At 46.6% G+C, this 18,788-nt stretch overlaps 1 protein-coding gene across 4 annotated transcripts in view; it reads left to right on the top strand.

The window, feature by feature from the left end:
• The first annotated feature begins 10,956 nt into the window (after window positions 1-10,956).
• Window positions 10,957-18,788, top strand: part of CLSTN1 (calsyntenin 1) — a 29,659-nt gene continuing 21,827 nt past the window's right edge. For 3 of the 4 annotated variants that reach the window (XM_030231926.2, XM_030231923.2, XM_030231925.2), the window contains exon 1: window positions 10,957-11,198. In XM_030231926.2, the coding sequence (XP_030087786.2) occupies window positions 11,132-11,198 (67 nt within the window). In that variant the 5' untranslated portion in view covers window positions 10,957-11,131. The remainder of the gene's footprint in view (window positions 11,199-18,788) is intronic. The other variant, XM_030231922.2, reaches the window with a different exon arrangement.

Genomic DNA, 18,788 nt, shown 5'->3' with positions numbered 1-18,788 from the left:
GTGCCTGGAGCAGCCAGACACCGTGTGTCCCTGCTCCTGTGTGCAGCCAGGGAGGGCCCGGGCCGTGTCCCTGCTCCTGTGTGCAGCCAGGGAGGGCCCGGGCCGTGTCCCTGCTCCTGTGTGCAGCCAGGGAGGGCCCGGGCCGTGTCCCTGCTCCTGTGTGCAGCCATGAGGGCCCGGGCCGTGTCCCTGCTCCTGTGTGCAGCCAGGGAGGGCCCGGGCCTTGTCCCTGCTCCTGTGTGCAGCCATGAGGGCCCGGGCCGTGTCCCTGCTCCTGTGTGCAGCCAGGGAGGGTCCGGGCCGTGTCCCTGCTCCTGTGTGCAGCCAGGGAGGGCCCGGGCCGTGTCCCTGCTCCTGTGTGCAGCCGGGGAGGGCCCGGGCCGTGTCCCTGCTCCTGTGTGCAGCCAGGGAGGGCCCGGGCCGTGTCCCTGCTCCTGTGTGCAGCCGGGGAGGGCCCGGGCCGTGTCCCTGCTCCTGTGTGCAGCCGGGGAGGGCCCGGGCCGTGTCCCTGCTCCTGTGTGCAGCCAGGCCTGGGCCGTGTCCCTGCTCCTGTGTGCAGCCAGGTCCGGGCCGTGTCCCTGCTCCTGTGTGCAGCCAGGCCTGGGCCGTGTCCCTGCTCCTGTGTGCAGCCAGGGAGGGCCCGGGCCGTGTCCCTGCTCCTGTGTGCAGCCAGGGAGGGCCCTGCCTCCTGCCAGGAGAACAGCTCACAGCGTGGTCTCTACTTTGTGGTGAATTTTTTAGTGGCTTGATTCTGCAGAATCTCTGGGGTGTGTGGGGAGGGAAATAGGGGCAGCTCAGGAAGGGATGAGTTTCTGTAGCTGGAAGCACAGGAGGAGAATTCTGCCTCGCTGTTGTGTTCTCATAAGCTTCTTTGAGCCTACAGAAAGATGATAATTAAGCTAGACAGAATCTTAAGCTTTTGCCTTGCCTTGCCAGCAGCACTTGAGAGTCTCCCTCTAAAAGGAGCTGTGCCTCGTGCTGGTTCTGTACATACTTAGCTGCTCTCACACCATATGGGTGTACAGCAGTGCCTTTGTTTTAGTCTGACCTTGACCTTGAGGGCACAGGCTTCTGAAACTATATGGGACATGTGGACTTACCCTGTCTGTTGTAGATACATCATCATTTTTACCTGATTTTTTCTGCTCTCTAAATGTAGCCAAGTCTAGACGTCAGAGGATTGGAGCAGTGCAGGGAATTAAATTAAATCTTTTCACTTTCAGTGCCACTGTCAAAAGGAGGAGAGGAGACTTGGATAACTGAGAAGTGTGTAGATAAACTACATCCCAGTAACAATGAGGGTTTTGCAGAGACCAAAACCAGCAGAGCTCAGAGTGTACCTGCTCTAGTAAGTGGTAGACTAGCCTGGTAGCACTGCCTGTACAAAGATTGCCAGCTCAAATCCTTCTGCAGAGAAGGTCCTTGGGGGTTGAAATAGAGAACTTGTCAGGAACAGCACATTAACTTAAGTACTGGTGAGATGGATCACAGAGAACAAGATCTTTGGCATAGTCAGATCCTAGACCTGGTCATGCTTAAAGCTGAAAGTCAGTACCACAAATTCTGCCCAGACAGAAGGAACATTAAATTCAGCTGTGTCAGGCTGCTGCAGAGCAACGACTCAAAAATACTTTTGAAACACAAGTACTATTAAATATCACTGAGGGGTCATAACATTCTATCTGCTGGATTGGGTTGTAGCTAAGTTGAGCCTCAGTCACAATTAAATTGGTTCTGTAATTCTAAAATGGCACTTACTGGCATCTTTGCAGGAGAGGCCACATTGCTTCTGTGATGTGTTTGAGTGTGTTCTCTCACCTGGGTAGAAAGAAGAGGTCGTGTGTGTTGTTTTAGTCTCCTGTCTTGACAAGAGTGCAGAGTTGGTTTCTGTCTGGACCTGAATAAGTCTGTGAAGGTTGTTAGCACCATTCTTGCTCAGAGCTACTAAAAAGAGAGGGAAGCAGTAAGGGAAGAAAGAGAGAGATTAAAGGGGAAAACCCAGTAGGTTATAAATGCATTTTCCTCTGTGCTGGAGGTTAAATAATATTTTATGTGTGTGACAGATACTGTGATTAAGGAGCTCTTAGGCAGAATGAGAGCTGGGCAGCAAAGGGAGCAGAGATGCTTGAGGGGAAAGGGTACTGAGATGTTCTAGTGCTGAATTCTCTTGTGCACATCTACTGTGTGATATGTGGCTTTGTGTGCCTTTCAGTGGAGGAAAAAAATATATTCTACAGACATTTAGGGTGTTTTTCCCTTTCATTGCTTTAGCATCTTTTCTGTCTCACATGTGTCACTGGTTACTAGTGACATTGCTGTAGAAAATGGTCAGAGGCTCTAACCTCTGCTGCTGCTTCAAGGTCTAGGATTAGGACTGTAGAATGGCATATGATAATCTTGTGCATAAATCATGGCTTTAATAAATGGAAAAGGTTTATCCTGTTTACTCTGTTGCAGACAGACTCGCCCCTCTGCATCTTGCTCAGTTGGAGGGCTCCTCAGTCACTGCAGAGCCTCTGGAGTTTCAGCTGTCATCATATACCCCTCATTCAATTCAGTGAAACCTGGGCATCAGACTGGGCTTTGGATCAGGTCAATAAATACCTGACCTATGCTGGGCTGTATTTTAATGTTGCACAGGCGCCTGTCATTCCCAGAGGCTCTTCCTCACGCCGCACCAAGCTGCCTGTGTAAGCTGGGCTTCAGACAGGATGATATGCCTGTCTCATCTCATAAGCTTTTTACTTCCACTCAATGGACAATGCCTCATTGAAGCAGCAGTAAACAGGGAGCAGTGTGTGCTGTTAGCATGCACTACAAAGCTCTGTACTTCAGTCATTTAACACAACATGGGATTTAAAGCCCCCCCCCTGCTTCCTTTTGCAGAAGACAGTGTGTCATTCCACTTCAGCTGATTCACTTCTGACAGACAGCAGTGGATAGAGCAGAAGGAGAAAAAGTAAAAAGTCTCAGTTCGGAGGCTCTTTGTCCAGATTGAAAATAAGAGAAAGCCTGGAACATTAGAAGGTCTGGGTGAAGTGGAAATTCATGGCTGTTGAATGTTTGTGTGAGTAGTGGGATGGTCCTTGAGATCCTGTGGGGTTCAGCAGAAGTAGATCCCATGAAAGAGGTGGGCATATAATTTTCCAAAAGGTTAATCACTGGAAATGTTTTACCTTCCCTCACTGAGCCGAGGAAACCATGGAGTTAACAATCTAACGGATACATTAAAGCAGCACATGCTGGGATGGGGTAATTATTCTAAATCCCTCTGATTCATTTGCATATATTGGATTGGCTGGGGAGGGACCTGCTGAGTACCAAGGTTTGTTCTGCCCGGTAGGTTTGTTTCCTGCTTTGTTAAGACAAAACAGCTCTTTGCTGACTCCCTTTTAGGGTTAATGTGTCCATAACACCTCTTGAAAAGACACAGAATAGAATTCTGCTGTTTTCCTGCTGGTGGTGGGTCAGTGGCTGAGGCAGTGATAGCAACAACCCTTTCTGCACGTTCCCAGGACGGTGTTCTACTGCTTCAACACAACCTTCGCAGCCGGGCCGGGTCACTGCCAGCGCTCACCCCCCATCCTATTGAGAGCAGCGAGGGGAAGCAGCCAGCTGTGTCCCGGAGGGGGGCTGTGTGCCTGGAGCTGCCACGGACACCGTCGGGCTGCCTGCTCCCGGTGCCCAGCTCCGGCCGAGCAGCACCGCGGCCTTGGCGTGCCCTCCTCGGCCATCGCGGCCGCTCTGGCGTGCGCGGGCAGCGATCACACGGCTGCTGATCAAAGCGTGATTAGCAAAGCTGCAATTAGAGAGCAGGCCAGGAGGGCAGTGCCTTACTGCAGGAAGGGTCAGCGCTGGTAGCTGGCAGAACAGAAGTAAATATGGGAGATGACAAAGGATTTAGCTGCACTCGTGTCTGAGGAGGCTGTACTTAAATAGCCAGGGCGCTGCCGGGAAGAAGATGGGAGCGCTGGAATTTTAGAGAGAGGTGGGGAAAAAAGAGAGGAAAAAAGGAAAACCAAATTTGGGTTTTCCTCCTGGCCAGAAAATTTCACAAGGGACTTTTAAAAACTTTTTAAAATATAGATTATGTAGGTAAAATATTGCCTCAGGGGAATCTGGGCAAATTATCCACAGTGCAGATCCTGGAAACTGATTCACTGATACCAACCAGCGTGATGGGGTTTGTGCAGAGGGATTTGTTCTTGGGATGTGGCTGCAGCCTTGGGTTTCCTCATTGCTGAAATGTGGTGAAATGTGTACCAGAGAGCAGGGAGAGAGCAGTGCCCACTGCTGTCTGTGGGAAGGAGCAGGGACATGGATTCTGTGGGTGACACCCCACTTTCTACACACACAGCTGTACTGCAGCCAGACCTGCTGGACACCTGGACACAGGATTTGGAGGACAGGCTGCTGAGCAACCTTCCACCAAGTTCTCTACTGCTGCAGAATGATGTAACATTTTTCTCCTTCTTTTCATCCTTTCCAAAAAAACGGAGAAGGAAACTGCTGCAATCTTTCTTTCCATTGTGGGGCTTTCGTAGCCATAGCATATGAGAATGACTGGAGGTTCAAGATCTGCTTTTAGAGAAAACCTCAGAGAAACAGTAACTTGTTTTTAGAGGAACAGTAATTTGTGCTGAAGGTAAATCCCCAAATCTTTGAGGTGTCTGTATGTACTTAACTAAGTAAAATCTAACCACCTTGATGTTTTACAGCACTAAGAGTACTTGTTTTGTTTTGTTCCTTAATATTCCTTTGCAATATCTGCCAGGTGTTGATTTGTGGATGACCTGTGCAGTTGTAAATTCATCTTGGTCACTTTTGTTTTTGCTGAATGGCATTGAGTTTCACAGATGCCAGTGGGAGATCAGAGGTTTTGGTACTAGGGAGGCTTTGAACGTGTGATGGCATTGGAAGAGCTGTGTGTGGTAGTGCCAGTACAGTCCTTATAGCCCTGCTGCTTCAGGCTGATTGTCATGCTTGATACAGAACTAGAGGAGAGTAATTTGGTTCATTTTGGAATCTCTGAGATAGGCTGCAGCCCAACAGGAGAGCATCTGCTTTTCTTTTTGCTGAAGAACACTGCTGGAACTTCTCTGTATAAGCTCATTAGAAAACCCATTGCTTGATTTTATTAATATGTGATTATTTGGCTCCTTTTACCTACAGAAAATTACTTTTCAGAATAAAACGCAAGAATATTGGCTATGAAAGGGGAAAATAAAGAGTGTAATTGTGTTAATTATCAGAATACCAGACATGTAATTAATATGCCACAGGAATAAAGAGCAAATGTACTAATAGCATATAATTGGACTTAAACTACACCCTTGGTAGAAGTCTCTGCAATGGAACTGTTGTGTTTGTGCTCCTTTTCAAATTAGCAATAAGGAATAAATTAACATCCATTTTCTTGCCCGTACAAAGGCCGAATCATATTGTGGGGCTGGGTAATGAATTCAGAGAATGCCTTTACATTCCCATATGGCTCTTGGGGAGGGGAATACTCATGCACATGGCTCTTCTCCCTTGCAGGGAGAAGGCAGAGAGGAAAATCTCATTGTGTGACCAGATGTTTGCAGAATACCATGAGCCTAACGAATACAAAACATCTGTAAGCTGAGAAACTGAAACACTGTCACCAGTACCTGGTGCAAATATACTTTATCCACCCACCCTTTTATAGCAGGTGTGTTACTGGACTGTGTTGTCAGACAAAGAAACGGGGTAGAGGCAAGACACTGAGGGACACGGAGGGACATCTTTGATAGAACTGGGGAAAAAACCCATAGTTCTTCACTCAGCACATACTTATGTTAATAAAGCCTAAATATTATTGAGGTCCTTAACAAGTATTGCTTTTCAGGTAAAGATTTGAAGGCCAGTCTGTTCAAGGTATTTCAAGGGATTTACAGTATATCTTGATTTGAGGTATTTCAAGCTATTGCAGCACTAGTTAATTTTCCCTCCCTTCTTTGTTCCCTTCTTTCCTAAATATGTAAATGGAAAGCCTAGAAATTCTGTCTTATTCAATTGTAATGCACCTGTCACCACAGTATCCAGACACCTGCCTTTTGCTTCACAGAAGTATTGTGAGAGTGCATTAATTAACGCTTGTAAAAGCTCGGAGATCCTGGGATGGAAGGTGCTAATGAGTTGTAAAATATTATAATGATGATGCAGAATATTCAGTCTCTCTTTGTAAGGAAGGACTTGCATCACCCCTTCATTGCTTTCATGCTTCTGGATGCATATTTTGCTACAGAAGGTAAGTCTGAGCAGGAAGAAGAATTGAACAAGGTAGAGAGATTGCTAATGTTCCTGGATTTCTTGTGAGGGAGCTGGTTGGTTTCATGTACTTCTTTGCTTATTGAATTTTCTTTTTGTCTCTCTGATAAACCCCTACTTCAATGGCTTTTTGAGAATTCTCTGAACGTTCAGAAATGTCAGGGGAGAAGATTTTCTTCTTCAGATTGCCAAGGCCTTCATTTGCATCCCCTAAATCAATTCTCATACATGATCAAAGCAGTTCTAGAAATTTTCAAGTGTGGTGAAAACCAGTCCTGTAATTTTTTCTCCTCTAAAATATACAGTCAGGTTCCAAAGCATTAAATAATAATAATAATAATGTCTTAATCTAGTGAACCTAAAAACACTCGAGTTTTATGCCTGTGTTCAGAGTGTGCATATTGGGGACAACAAGGCTAGAAATTTTCTAACAGGTCACCTGTGTGTGTTTTGTCTTCCAGCTGGCAGGGGCATTGCTCTGGCATTGTGTTGTGGTTTTCTTTTGAATGACCCAAAAGATGCCACTGCTGCCTGTTGCCTTCCAAGAATATTCTGGGGTTTCATAGACCTTGTTGTGCAGAATTAGTCCTTTCTATTCACCCGAATTATCTTTTTCTTAGCCTCATAATTGTTTGTTCTTCAGCCATGTCAGAACCAGAAAATGCCTAAATTCAAATTCCCCAAATATTTCAGGACTGTCCTATTTCCTTTTCCAGTGGGGATGGGAGCAGCTAGAGTGGTGCTGTTACAGCTTCTCAGGAGCTGCTCTCTTGTTGCCCTCATCTAATATTTAGCCTGGGTGTGCATGCGGCTCTCTCATGAGCCTAATTACTGCATAGTCTCTGTGGCAATTGGTCCCTTCTCAGAAGTGGTTTCAGGGCAGCTGTGATAAACTGGTGGAAGAGATAAAGCTGGGTTTTAACTTCCCATTAAAAGAAATCATCATCTGCAAACACACTGTGCAGACATTAATTACACTGAGATGAAAAACAAGCCCACACTTGGTTCCAAACTCTTTATTTGAAGATAACCATTTTCTCAATGCAGTTCTAGACTATTTGAAGTTTGGGCCCTTTCCCTTTCATCCTCCTTTAAACAAGAGTCAAGTCTAATATTCTGCATGTATTCAGAATCGTTTATGATCCTGAGCTCTAGCAGGCAGATCCAGATTTGATGTTGATGCACCCGAGCATGCCCTGCTGCTCCCTGTATTCAGTGTGCATTGCCTGCCTTTCAGGAGCAGGCAAATGCATTCATTTTTCCCTATCACCCTATCTTTCCTGTTCTGGCTGCTCAGCTCCACTCTGACAAGCACAATAAATGTGTCCTCCTGGGTCCTTGCAAGCCAGGCATTAGTCACACTGTGCATTTCAAGGACATCAGGCCGATAGGTTTTCAGCTGAAACAGAAAACATGTTCTGCCAGGAGCCATTTGTTCCAGTTTTGTTGCTTACCAATAAAATAAAGATCAATGTTTTTTTGGAACCAGAGAAGCAGGTCAGAGAGTAGGAGGGAGATAAGTGGTAAAATGAAGTTGCTGAAGTTAGTTCCCTGAATTTCTCTGAAATAATGGCATGTGGCATTTGGGATAGAGTGAGGATCTCTGTCAGCGTGGGAAATGCAGTTTTCTCTGACAGACAGGAAGAACAGGACAGCTCTTGCCTAACAGCAAAGAGGACTGGTGCACAGCAGGTGCCACACTGGGTGATTGAAATCAAATTGAGTTTTGTGACACAAAATGAGAGGATGTATTTGCCACACTTCCAGAGTAAGTGCCAGTGGAACATCCATGGTAACAGGGATCAGGATTTCTTGTGGCTGCCTCACCTGGTGTGCAGGGCCCTTCCTGTCTGTACCAACCTCTCAACTGCCCCTTCAAACCTCTGTCACCCAAGGAAACAAAGCCATCGAATTGATCCTAAAATACAGCCTGAAGAATTGTTTGCTTTACTGAATCTGTGCCTTAGTCACAACTGACTCGGAGGAGTTTTGCTTAGAAAGTGAAATGCCATCAATGCCTTCTCCTTCCTTGGAAATTTCCCAGTTTCAGCATGACTGATTCAGCTGATTAATTCATCTGAGCTGGTAGTGTCATTGTGTAATAAATAAGGTTTGCCCAGACATAGCATTTCTTCACTTAAAAGTGTTTCTTCCTCCTAATTCTGCAGAATCAGAACAATTTAAATGAGTCCTGATGGTTACCCTGAAGTCCCCTTCTCACTGTGGTCCATAGTGCTCTGCTTTCTCCTCTTAAAATGTATGATACAGCCCAAGTGAAATGCAGAGCTCTTTTAAAATGTGTTTTTGCCACAACTAATGAAAATTTATTTTGCAAAAAATGTTTTAATAAAGAATGTGAATGTGAATGCTGATTCAGAGATTCAGCCCTCTTCAGATACCTTTATATTGACATTAAAACTCTGTCCATAGTTAGATTCCTAATCAAAATCCATTATTTGGGTGAGTACTGGGTATGTGTTACACCGTGTATTCGTCAATGGACAATCATCTTTCAACTGATGAGATCTTGCCTAGCAAGTCTTTACTAATGGGGTGGTTCTTACTCAGACAGTACGTTAGTAGGCCTAAATGGAGAGTCACACTGTGCTGGACCGTCCTACTCTCCATACAAAAGAAAAACACATCTTGTAGCACCCTGTCAGCTGAAGCTGCGTTGGCAGAATGTAAAGACTCAGCTCTCTGGCAACAGATGGGCTCCAGGCTTCTTCTGACATGATCTGCCATCCAGCATATGTTAGCCAGGCTGAGAAATCAAGGAGGTTTAGACTGAGGCTTTAGCTTTATTTAAAAAAAGAAAGATGTCTTAGCTCTTGATAGAGCAGCTGCCCTACAGTCCAAGGAATAAATGTGGAGTAACTTGGCTAAGGGAGAGCTCCCGAGCACAGGATGGAACTGGGGATGTTCACTGGGCCTCAGGGTATGGCTCTTCAGGGTCCTGCTCTGCTCTGCAGACAGAGTGAACAGCGAGTAAAAGTGGTTGGTTTGGAGCGTGGAAGAACATTTTCCTTTGGATACCCAAATGCACTGGCTCGGACAGACCAGATTCTGCCACCTGGTGAGACCCGAGTGGCTGCTCCAGGGCACTCAATAGGTTGGTTTCTCATCTTTGCTTTCTCCCTCATATCGGTGCACACACACTGGGGTCACCAGGTAGTGAGCCCTGGGCTTGCCTCAGGAGGGAGGAGGAGGCTTTTCTAGCACAGACCAATCTTGGTATTTAAACTGCACAGAAAATAAGGAAATACCACATCTCTAGGATCCTGAACATTCTAGACTTTATTTTTATTTCACTGTGGGAGTGAAATGGCTAATAGGTATAAAGCATGAATAGTCAGATCTAATTATAAAATAAGTTGGTTGCATTTTAATTGTCAAAACTCAGATCATGGTATTGATTATTTTTTCCTTTGTTGAAATATTTTCTCATTGAAATTTTGGATAGTAGAGCAAAGAACTTTTCCATTATAGGACAAGTTCTGTGCAACTTAATGAAAATTCTTGATTTAGATAGCACTTGGAAATTTTTCCAAACAGAAGTAATCTTTTGCCTTGGTAGAAGTCACTACACTAAAAGGGTCTGTTACTCTGCAGGGCAGGCTTAGTGATGCACCAAGGTGAGTTTGTGTTTGGACACATTCCTGCAGGATTGCATTTCTAGAGCTGACAAAACAGCAAGACGGGGGTGCTGGGTTAATGGTTAGATTTGATGATATTAAAGGTCTTTTCCAACCTAAATGATGCCGTGATTGTTTGAACCTGATGCTTGTAGCACCAGGCGGTGGCAGTTTGTTCCATCGCGGCTGCTGACTGGGTTTGTGTGTCCCATTCCCAGTGTGGCCCTGTACCTGCCTGCTGCTGGCATCAGCTTTGGCTTGGGTAAAACCCAACGGTTTCGTCTTTTCTGAAAAGATGTGTGAATGTTAGGGCAAAAGCATTCTAATAGCTTTATATGGGGTTAACTATTTCTTAAATAGCTTCATATGGGGTTTAACTCTCCCCTAACGACTAGGGGGTTTAATCAGCATTTATTAAATTAGGTGTGTGAGGCTTTGGGGGCACCAATTTAAATCTGCTGGGGGAGGCTTTGGATGGGTACCAGGCTCCCTCAGCTGTGTGACGCGCCGGGGAGGCCCCTCTGCTCCCTGCCCGCAGAAGAAGCCTAACGCAGCCCAGAACGCTCGAAGCAGCGGAGGCGCTCCGGACCCGGCGGGCGGGAGGTGCCCCTGAGGGAGCACCATGGCTGTGCCCGTGAGGGAGCGGCGACGCTCCTGAGGGAGCGCCACGGCTGTGCCCGTGAGGGAGCGGCGACGCTCCTGAGGGAGCGCCATGGCTGTGCCCGTGAGGGAGCGGCGACGCTCCTGAGGGAGCGCCACGGCTGTGCCCGTGAGGGAGCGGCGACGCTCCTGAGGGAGCGCCATGGCTGTGCCCGTGAGGGAGCGGCGATGCTCCTGAGGGAACACCATGGCGGCGATGCCGCAGTGTCCTCAGCGCCGGGGGCGGGGCGCGCCGCAGCCCGCGGGGATCCGCAATGGGCTCTCCCGGCGCCCCCCGCCCCGCGCCGTTGGTTCGCTCCCTCCCCCGCCTGGTGCCCGGCGCGGGCCTGGCCGCCATTTTAGGAGCCGCTGGCGGGGTGGGCGGGGGAGGGAGGGGAGGGACGGCGAACGGAGTGGGGCCGCGCAGCGCTTCTCCTCCCTCCTCCTCTTCTTCCTCCTCCTCCTCCGCGGGGCCGAGCCGAGCCCTCCGCCCGCCGCACAGCGGAGCCCGGACCAGCGGGGGCGCCAGCCGGGGCTGCGCGCTGCCGTCCCCGCTCCGCGCTGCCATGCCGGCCCCCGCCGCCCGCCTGCTGCTCGCCGCGCTGCTCTGCGGAGTGGCCGCGGCCGCTCGAGGTAACGCGGCTGGGGCGGTCGGGGGAGGCTGCTCGGCGCCTTGGCGAGGGCGACGGTCCGAGTCGCCTGGCGAGCTGCGCCGCGGGCGGGCGAGGGGACGGTGTCCTTGGCGCTCTGCGCAGGGGAGGGAGCGCGGAGGCGGGCGGACATCGGGGGTAGGGGAAGGGGGGAGGATGGAGCTGGGGCCGGGATGACTCCGCCGCGGCCATTGCACCTGCAGAGGGGATGAGGGGATGGCGGCTCGTCCTCCCGGCTCACCTGCGCCCAGCGGCCCCGAGCCCTCCCAGCCGCGGAGGGCAGAGCTCGGCCCGGCCCGGCGGAGGATGCGCGGCCGCGGCGGCGCTCGCTGTGTCCGCCCGCCGGTTACATAACGGGGCCCGGGGCCGGCGGGGGACGGCACTTGTTGCCGGGAGGGTCCAGCGGCAGACCCGGCCGGAGCGGGGCCGGGCAGAGCCGGGGCGGCAGCGGGGATAAATCCCTGGGCAGCCGGGCCTGGCTGGGCTGGCGTGGGAAAGCTCCGTGCCGGGATGAGCCGGAGCAGCGCCTGGGCCGGAGCGTGCGGGTTGGCGATGTGAGCGCGGGCCTGGTGGCTATTGATTGATCCCGAGGAGCAGCAGCATCATACGCATTGCGGGGCTGCTCCCCGGCAGGCTTCAGTGAGAGGCTCGGAGACGCTTCCTCACCTGAAGGTTACCCCTGGCATCGGGAATGCTGCTTCTGCAAGATTCAGCTGATCGCATGACGAGATTTAAGAGCATTGAATAGCAGTGTGCGTTAGAAGTGTGGCTGTAAAATGACTTATAAATACGTTGAAGGGAGGTTCTTGATGATCTAAAAAGCAGCTCGTTATGGGCACATCTTGGTGCAGTTTCCCTACGTGGGATGAGGAAGCTGATGTAGTATCTCTAGGAAGTCTTCTGACAGCTGTTCTGACAGTGGCCATCATTTACCTGTATAAGATCCCTCAAGTACCATCTGTTCACCAGCGTTCTTGGAATCCTTAATTGTAGTATTTACCACACCAGGACAAGAGCATTCTGTCTTTAAATTCCATCGTTTGAAATCAGGAATAAGATTAAGATCAAAAACCATTTTCCAAGAAAGCTGCTTGGAAGCAAATGGCAAATTTAGGCAGCATTACTCAGGGCAGCGCTGGTAGGGAGATTTTCTGCAGCTTGTTGGAGGCAGTACCTGTTTTCAGTCAGACCTACAGAGCTGCTCGATTGCAGGTCCTGATCTGTTTAACTTCATCACGCATAACTGAGTTACAGAATGAGGGCTGCTTCGGCTCAGTATGTGCAGTTGCTTTAGTCCTTGCAGCATTTTGGCTGCTGTAGGTAGGCCTGTTAATAATATTATTTGGAGATGCACTTAGTGACAAGTAAGCTCTGGAGGACACCAGGTCGTTTTTATTTCCCTGTTGCTAGGAAAGGCATTTGTTCAGAAGCATTTATTGTAAGTACGGTTGAACTGGCCGGTTCTGACATTCCTGTCGTTGGAACAGGAGAGTGAAAAGTGGTTTCTTTTTTGATGTTGCAAAGAAAGGGAAATAGCGTTTGGGGATGTGATCTTGCCCAAAAGGCAGGTGTGAGCTAGCTGACCTATCATCTCCCCTGTAGTTATTTTAAGGGGTGCAGAGAGTGATTTTGGGTTCTAAAGAGGCACTTTCCTGTCCAGCTGATGCAAAACTCTTAATCTAATTGAATTTGTTTTGCAATTGATCAAGTTGACCTAAATATTTCGAAGCTTGTTGCAGTGGAAGAGCAGTACCTAGCAGTGCATTCTGGCTGTGTTTGTGACTGAAGCAGTTGGATGTCTCTGACCAGAGTGGGATGGGGAATGAAGTGGAGCAGCTCCCAGCTGCTGCTTTCGCGGGCCTGACCAGGCAGAGTGGTAGACCTTGGTTGTCTTGGGGCCCTTCCAACTCACTATCATTTAGGAAGGGTATTGATGAAAGTAATACTATCTTGAAGAAACTTTGCTGATCTGTGATTATTTCAGGAAGTTATGTGGTGCTGTGAATGTCTTAAATCCAAACCACAAACCACTTTGTTACTACCACAGTTTTGCTGCAGATGTTTCTTTGACACGGGAGTAGCCTTTTTAATATAGGGCTGGAGATTAGGTAGGTTTGTTTTCCCTTTCTAGAGGCAAGGAAATGGGATACTACCCTAAAGTATTATGTAGCGACAATTTGGCTATTTATGTGGCCTGTTCTTTTTTGTTCTTCAAGTATTTATGAAAGTAAGAAACCACTGGGAAGAGAGAGAATTAACCATTACTAGACCTCTCTACAATGTATAGTGCTTGGGAAAGTATTATATACAGCCATCTGTTCATGTAAACAATTTTAATCGCTTTTTCTGTATGTTATTTAAAATAATGTGGGAACTGAAATGGAGGAGAGATGGTCTGGGCAAGCATGGTATACATTGTGTTTGGAAAACTCCTGTGCTGGTTGTCTTCTCCCGTGTTACCAGGCTGCAGGTTGTGTTGTCTGCTGAGGTAGCTGGAAAATTTGTCAATGGAAACTTCTCTAGACTTAATAAATGTATCTTTGGTTTGAGATCGTAATGTTTCTGCAGACACGAAGTCATCAGTTGCAGATAATTGCGAAGATTTTTTTAAGGAGAAGGAAAGAAGCTGGGCTCATGGGCTTCAGTGTGTCGTGCAAGTTAGAAGGGTTGAAGTTAAACCCAGGTCAGGCCACAGCTCTGCATAATGTGAGCATCTCACAGCTTAGAATTCTGGTATTCTGGGTAAAGCAGTGTTTCCTGCCATGAAGCCCAAGTGTGTGATAGCTGAGTGGCTTGTGGCTCTGAAGCTGTTATGCAGAGAGGAAAAAACATCTATAGTCATTAGAGTTTTCTGAAGAAAAGCTCTTCTGCCATTTCTCTGAGCCTTATCTCATTCTCTTTAGTTCCATTGGCAGGAGTCTCTCTAAAATGTGGTTTGTGGTGTTAAGGGCCACATATCTTGTGGCATTATCAGTGTTGTCAAAGACAGAAATGATACCTCAGCATGGGAGAGTTCAGTGAGGCGGAAGCCTTGGTCTTAAATAAATCTTGTTTTGCACTCTAATTTATTTGTTTTGTACTGATTGACTCGCATTGGCTTCTGTAGGGACTAAACCTCCTTAGGAGTCTTTAGAAGGGATTATTGGAAACCTCAGTGCCTTTGAAGAAGTGTCTGTCTGTCCTTTGTTTGTAGTATTAGGTCTCATCTCACTTGCTTTGTATCTGATTGAAAACAAGTTGCAGCTACTGCTCCCAGTGGGTTTCCCTATTTTTAAATGGAGTCAACAAGTAGAGCCAGAAGTGCCAGCTATACTGGGGTGATGTTTGCTGTATTTCTAAATACTGTTTCCTTTCAAGGAGCAAAGTTTATAAATATGACAACAGTTAAAAGGAAAGGGGTTTCCACTCTTGCATTGTAATTAGCAACACTTAAGATAACGTTTACTAAATTAGTGTTTGTAGTTAAAGGCTTCTGTTTTCTATTTCAGTGTTCTGCTTAGAGTAAAACATTTTAAATTTCACTTGAAATTAAGGCTTTGTTGTCTTAATCCTATTTAAACTGTTTTGTGGTGGAATCTTTGTTTTCTTTGACAGGCTTTTATCCAAATTCAAATTTGGTCAGTGTATCATCTGTCTAGGGTCTTTGGTGCTTTGAATGTTTCTTCTGTTGCAGTTGTGGATAGTAAAAATTGCAAATAGTTTCTAATCAGTCATTTGCATGTTTCTTAGTTTCATCAGGCTTGCAGCAAAACTTCCATGTATCTTTGTACAAAGAAAATCAGATAGGGGCGACTGGTGGAGACCAGGAAACTGTCTCTAAGTGATGATAAACAAGTGATTTTTCTCTAGGCAAAATACAATTTCATAAAACCCTGTTGAATCCCTACAGCTATTGGTTTGAATGTGGTGTTTGAAGAGGTAGTGTTAATTGTACAGGCTGATAGTGTGGGCAACTGATAGATTGTAAATGTTATCTTGTGCTCCAGTGTATGGCTGTTGAGCTTCCAGAGCAGGAGTTAAAAGTGCTCCTTAACTGTGGCACGGAGTCCAAGACAGAGATGTGAAACTGTGGGATGAATTTCAGCCCCCGGGTTTTCCTTCAGCCAGGGGCCATAGAGGGTAATGGTGGATGTCCATGCCCTCACTTAATCGGTGTCCTGGGCCATCTCCTGGGTATTCCAGGTGAGTCTCCTGGCTTCACTCCCTCACGCTTGGCTGCTGCCTTCAGTTCCCAGCAGTGGAAATGGAAGTTTGTCTTGGAACCTCATACTGTGGGTAAGTTCCATGCTATCAAGGAAGTCAGCATTCGAGCAGAACCTGGGTTCAGTTTTATCCCATTGTTTGGACCTGGTTGTAGGACAATGACTTTTGATAAAATTCTAGGTTTGAGAAGACCCAGTTTAATAAACAAATGCAATACATCTTTTCATTACCACTGGTTTATTTAAAGTTGCTTGTATCCAAAGTTAATCCTGGGTCTTTTCTCTTGGAGACTGGAGGCAGGAGCTGTGAGTGGCAGGCTGGGCAGGACAGAACACACATTGTAATCAGGTCAGGCTACGCCTTCTCTTATTCAGCTTTGCTTTCAGGGTGGAGAAGGCATATTTTATTGTGTAGCTCTTCACTCCTTGGCTGGACTGTATTTTTCTGTGGTTAGGTACTACACAGATTTGTTCTTTTAATGGCACAGCTTGAAATTTCATCAGAACAGTACTAAATTACAACTGTTCAAGGTAAGACATGTTGGAGTTTTTATTGTCTCACTGAAAGGCTTCCTTGTGATCTCTTGCATCCAGAGGAAGACAATTAAGCAAAAGATACACAGTAATCAGTTTTTGTCAGACCTTCAGGACCAGTAAAGGACTCTTTATTAGTTCGTCTGCATTAACAGAGACTATAGTTCTCTTTTTGTGAATTTTTCTGTGCATTTTTCATGAGGTCTCAAAGGTACTTGTTCAGAATGAGGATTTTGTGGTTACTGTCACTAGCTTTCAAACTCTACTACTTGTTACTGAGTTTAATATGTTTAACCAGTTACTTCTTAAGAAATTTTTTTTATATGAATCATTTTGATTCAGTTCTAACAATATGCAACATAGCTAGACAGCACTGTATATTAGAAGTAGTTATGTAGAAGAAAAGGCTTCCAACTACAGTCCTTTCTGGGTGAGGTGTGTTTAAATCTTTGCTCATGTAGGTGCCAGATCCCATCTGACTCAAATAAACTTCCGACCACTTGTAAGAAGAAAACAGTAGTCCTCAGAAAGGACTTTGATAAGTACATTTAATTTTAGTATTTGCTTTCAAATTACAGAGCTGAATTAATCTGATTGTTTTAATAGATTGCGAATAAAGTTTCCATACTAGCCCTAAACCCAGCTGCCCTGCCTACCTGTTCATTGACATTAATTAATTCTTTTAGGTAGCAGGAAAAGGTTGCTGCTGGTTATCTGCTGGATTGTGTTCTGCTGGTTGTGTTCTGCACCTCTTGGGAAGGAAGCATCCTTGCTTTGAGGAGCATTCCCTTTGCTGCAGAACGGTCAGGCTGGTCTGTTCTGCTTCAGGAGACAGTGAGCAGATGGTATTTTCAAACCTGGTGTTGGAGGCACACGTGCAGTTCCTCCCCTGCAGCAGCAGTGACCTGCCGGGAGCAGAGCTGGGAGGTGGCTGTGCCTCCCGGCTGTCAGGCTGGGCAGCAGGGAGGGCTCGGCAGGAGCGTCTCCATTCAGGGTGACACCCGGGAAATGCCTCTGCTTAGCTGGCCTTGGCATTTCTTTGTGCCCACTGAAAGGCAGGCAGAAGTCTGCAAGCCTGTGCCAGCACAGCTCCCCCCACCTGACTAGATTAAATGCTGGTTGGGATTTACAGCAGATTCCAGCTGAGGCACTTACAAATAGTGTGAATATTGTATTTCAAGGAAACCCGTGTAGTTTATCCCAGTTAAATGGGATGAGATTAACAGCTCAGGGCACTTTGTTAGTGTCAAGCTTGGGATAGGCTGCTGTTCTGGTTTGAAATTACCAGTCTGTCTTTGAACAACTTCTGTAGATTGCTGGAGTTTTGTGACAATTAAACTACCCCTTCACAGTCCAGCATTTAATGCTATTTAAGCAGCTGAGGTCAGGGTAATACTTGGTTCATTTGATTGAAGGGAAGTGATGTATGGCTCATAAGCTGTACTTCATATTTCAAATGCTAGCTTGAGAGTTCCTTCCAGTGTGTTCCTTCCGGTTATGCTGAAGTCAGTAGATGACAAATATGGATAATGGGCTTTTCCTGGGTATTCAGCAGTAAGTTTGGTGTTTTAAAATCCAGTGATGTTTAGTCTTCATACACACAAAGGGATTTAAGCTTTATGTTTTAAAATCTGGTGATGCTTTAGCCTTCCAAAACACAAAGGGGTTTAAGCTTTATGATTTTATTGTCTGCAGCACAATAAAAAGACATGACTTTGCTTTCAACTGGGCCTGTTGTTTGAAGGTTCACTAGACTCTGCAGATGCTCAGCATACTCAAAATTCTGTTCATATGTGGTTACAGTACTTCAAGGTTTTATAGAACTCCCTACCCAGCAGTAGTGGGATTTAGGAGGTTGCTAAATTAGGAGAAGATTTCTCAGAACATTAAAAAAACCCCAAGTATTTTTGTAATCCACATTCAGAAGCATTAGAATGGAGATGGAGGTTTTTTTCTGGCAGAGATCTGTTCTGGTATTTTACACCATATCCTTGCAAGGGTAGAGATGAATGGATGGAGGTACTCAGATTTTCAGTTGGGGTGTAACTGTCCTGGATGTACTGGCATAAAAATACACAATTCTGACCTCCTTGTGCTCCTGAAGCCAAAGCTGTGTTGGTGAGACGGTTTTCTTGAGACCAGGTTTAATTGTGGGTGAGTGTTCCATGGGAGCCTCAGACCCGAGCAGTTGCTGGCACCTTCCCTGGCAGGGAGGAGTCTGTGTTGGTGCCTCTGAGAGGAGCAGGTTTGTTCTGAAACGCCGTGTTCTGGGAGGGTGCTGCAGCACCGAGCTTCTCTGGGTAAATAGAGCAGTGTGCTTGGCATTTACTGCCTCTGGGCTCTGCTGCATGCTGGAAGTGTGCCTCTGTGAGCCTACTGAGGCAATAAAGAGAGTGGTGCCATATTAAGTAAAACCACATGGAGTAATTAAACACAGTTTGCATTAAAAAAGTTCCTTGTGAGATCTTTCTTGCTGCATTGTTACAGATGAAGATGATATATCCTGTCTTCTGTTGCTACTAACTAGTAAAAGATTGCAGATGGAAGCATATTGGGAGTATTATGGTTTCCTGTATGAGTTCTCTAAGTATAATCATTTATTGAAGTGTCCTTTCATCACTGTTTTTAATTCCCCTAGGTAAGCATATGGCACATGACATGAATCCATTTTAGTTGGTTGAAGGGACAGGATTCAAGAGTCTGGGTTAGCCTTCCATCTCTGCCTGCCTTTTGACAATCTGCTTATAGAATTCTGTAGAGGTGAAATAGCAGGACTCAGCTGTGTGGTAGTGTTCAAGCTGTAGTGTATATTTTGCTGTAATTCTACAGGCATGCAT

This window comes from Serinus canaria, chromosome 21 (genome assembly GCF_022539315.1).
Source record: "Serinus canaria isolate serCan28SL12 chromosome 21, serCan2020, whole genome shotgun sequence".
Classification (NCBI taxonomy): domain Eukaryota; kingdom Metazoa; phylum Chordata; class Aves; order Passeriformes; family Fringillidae; genus Serinus; species Serinus canaria.
This window is presented reverse-complemented; position numbering and strand designations above follow the sequence as displayed.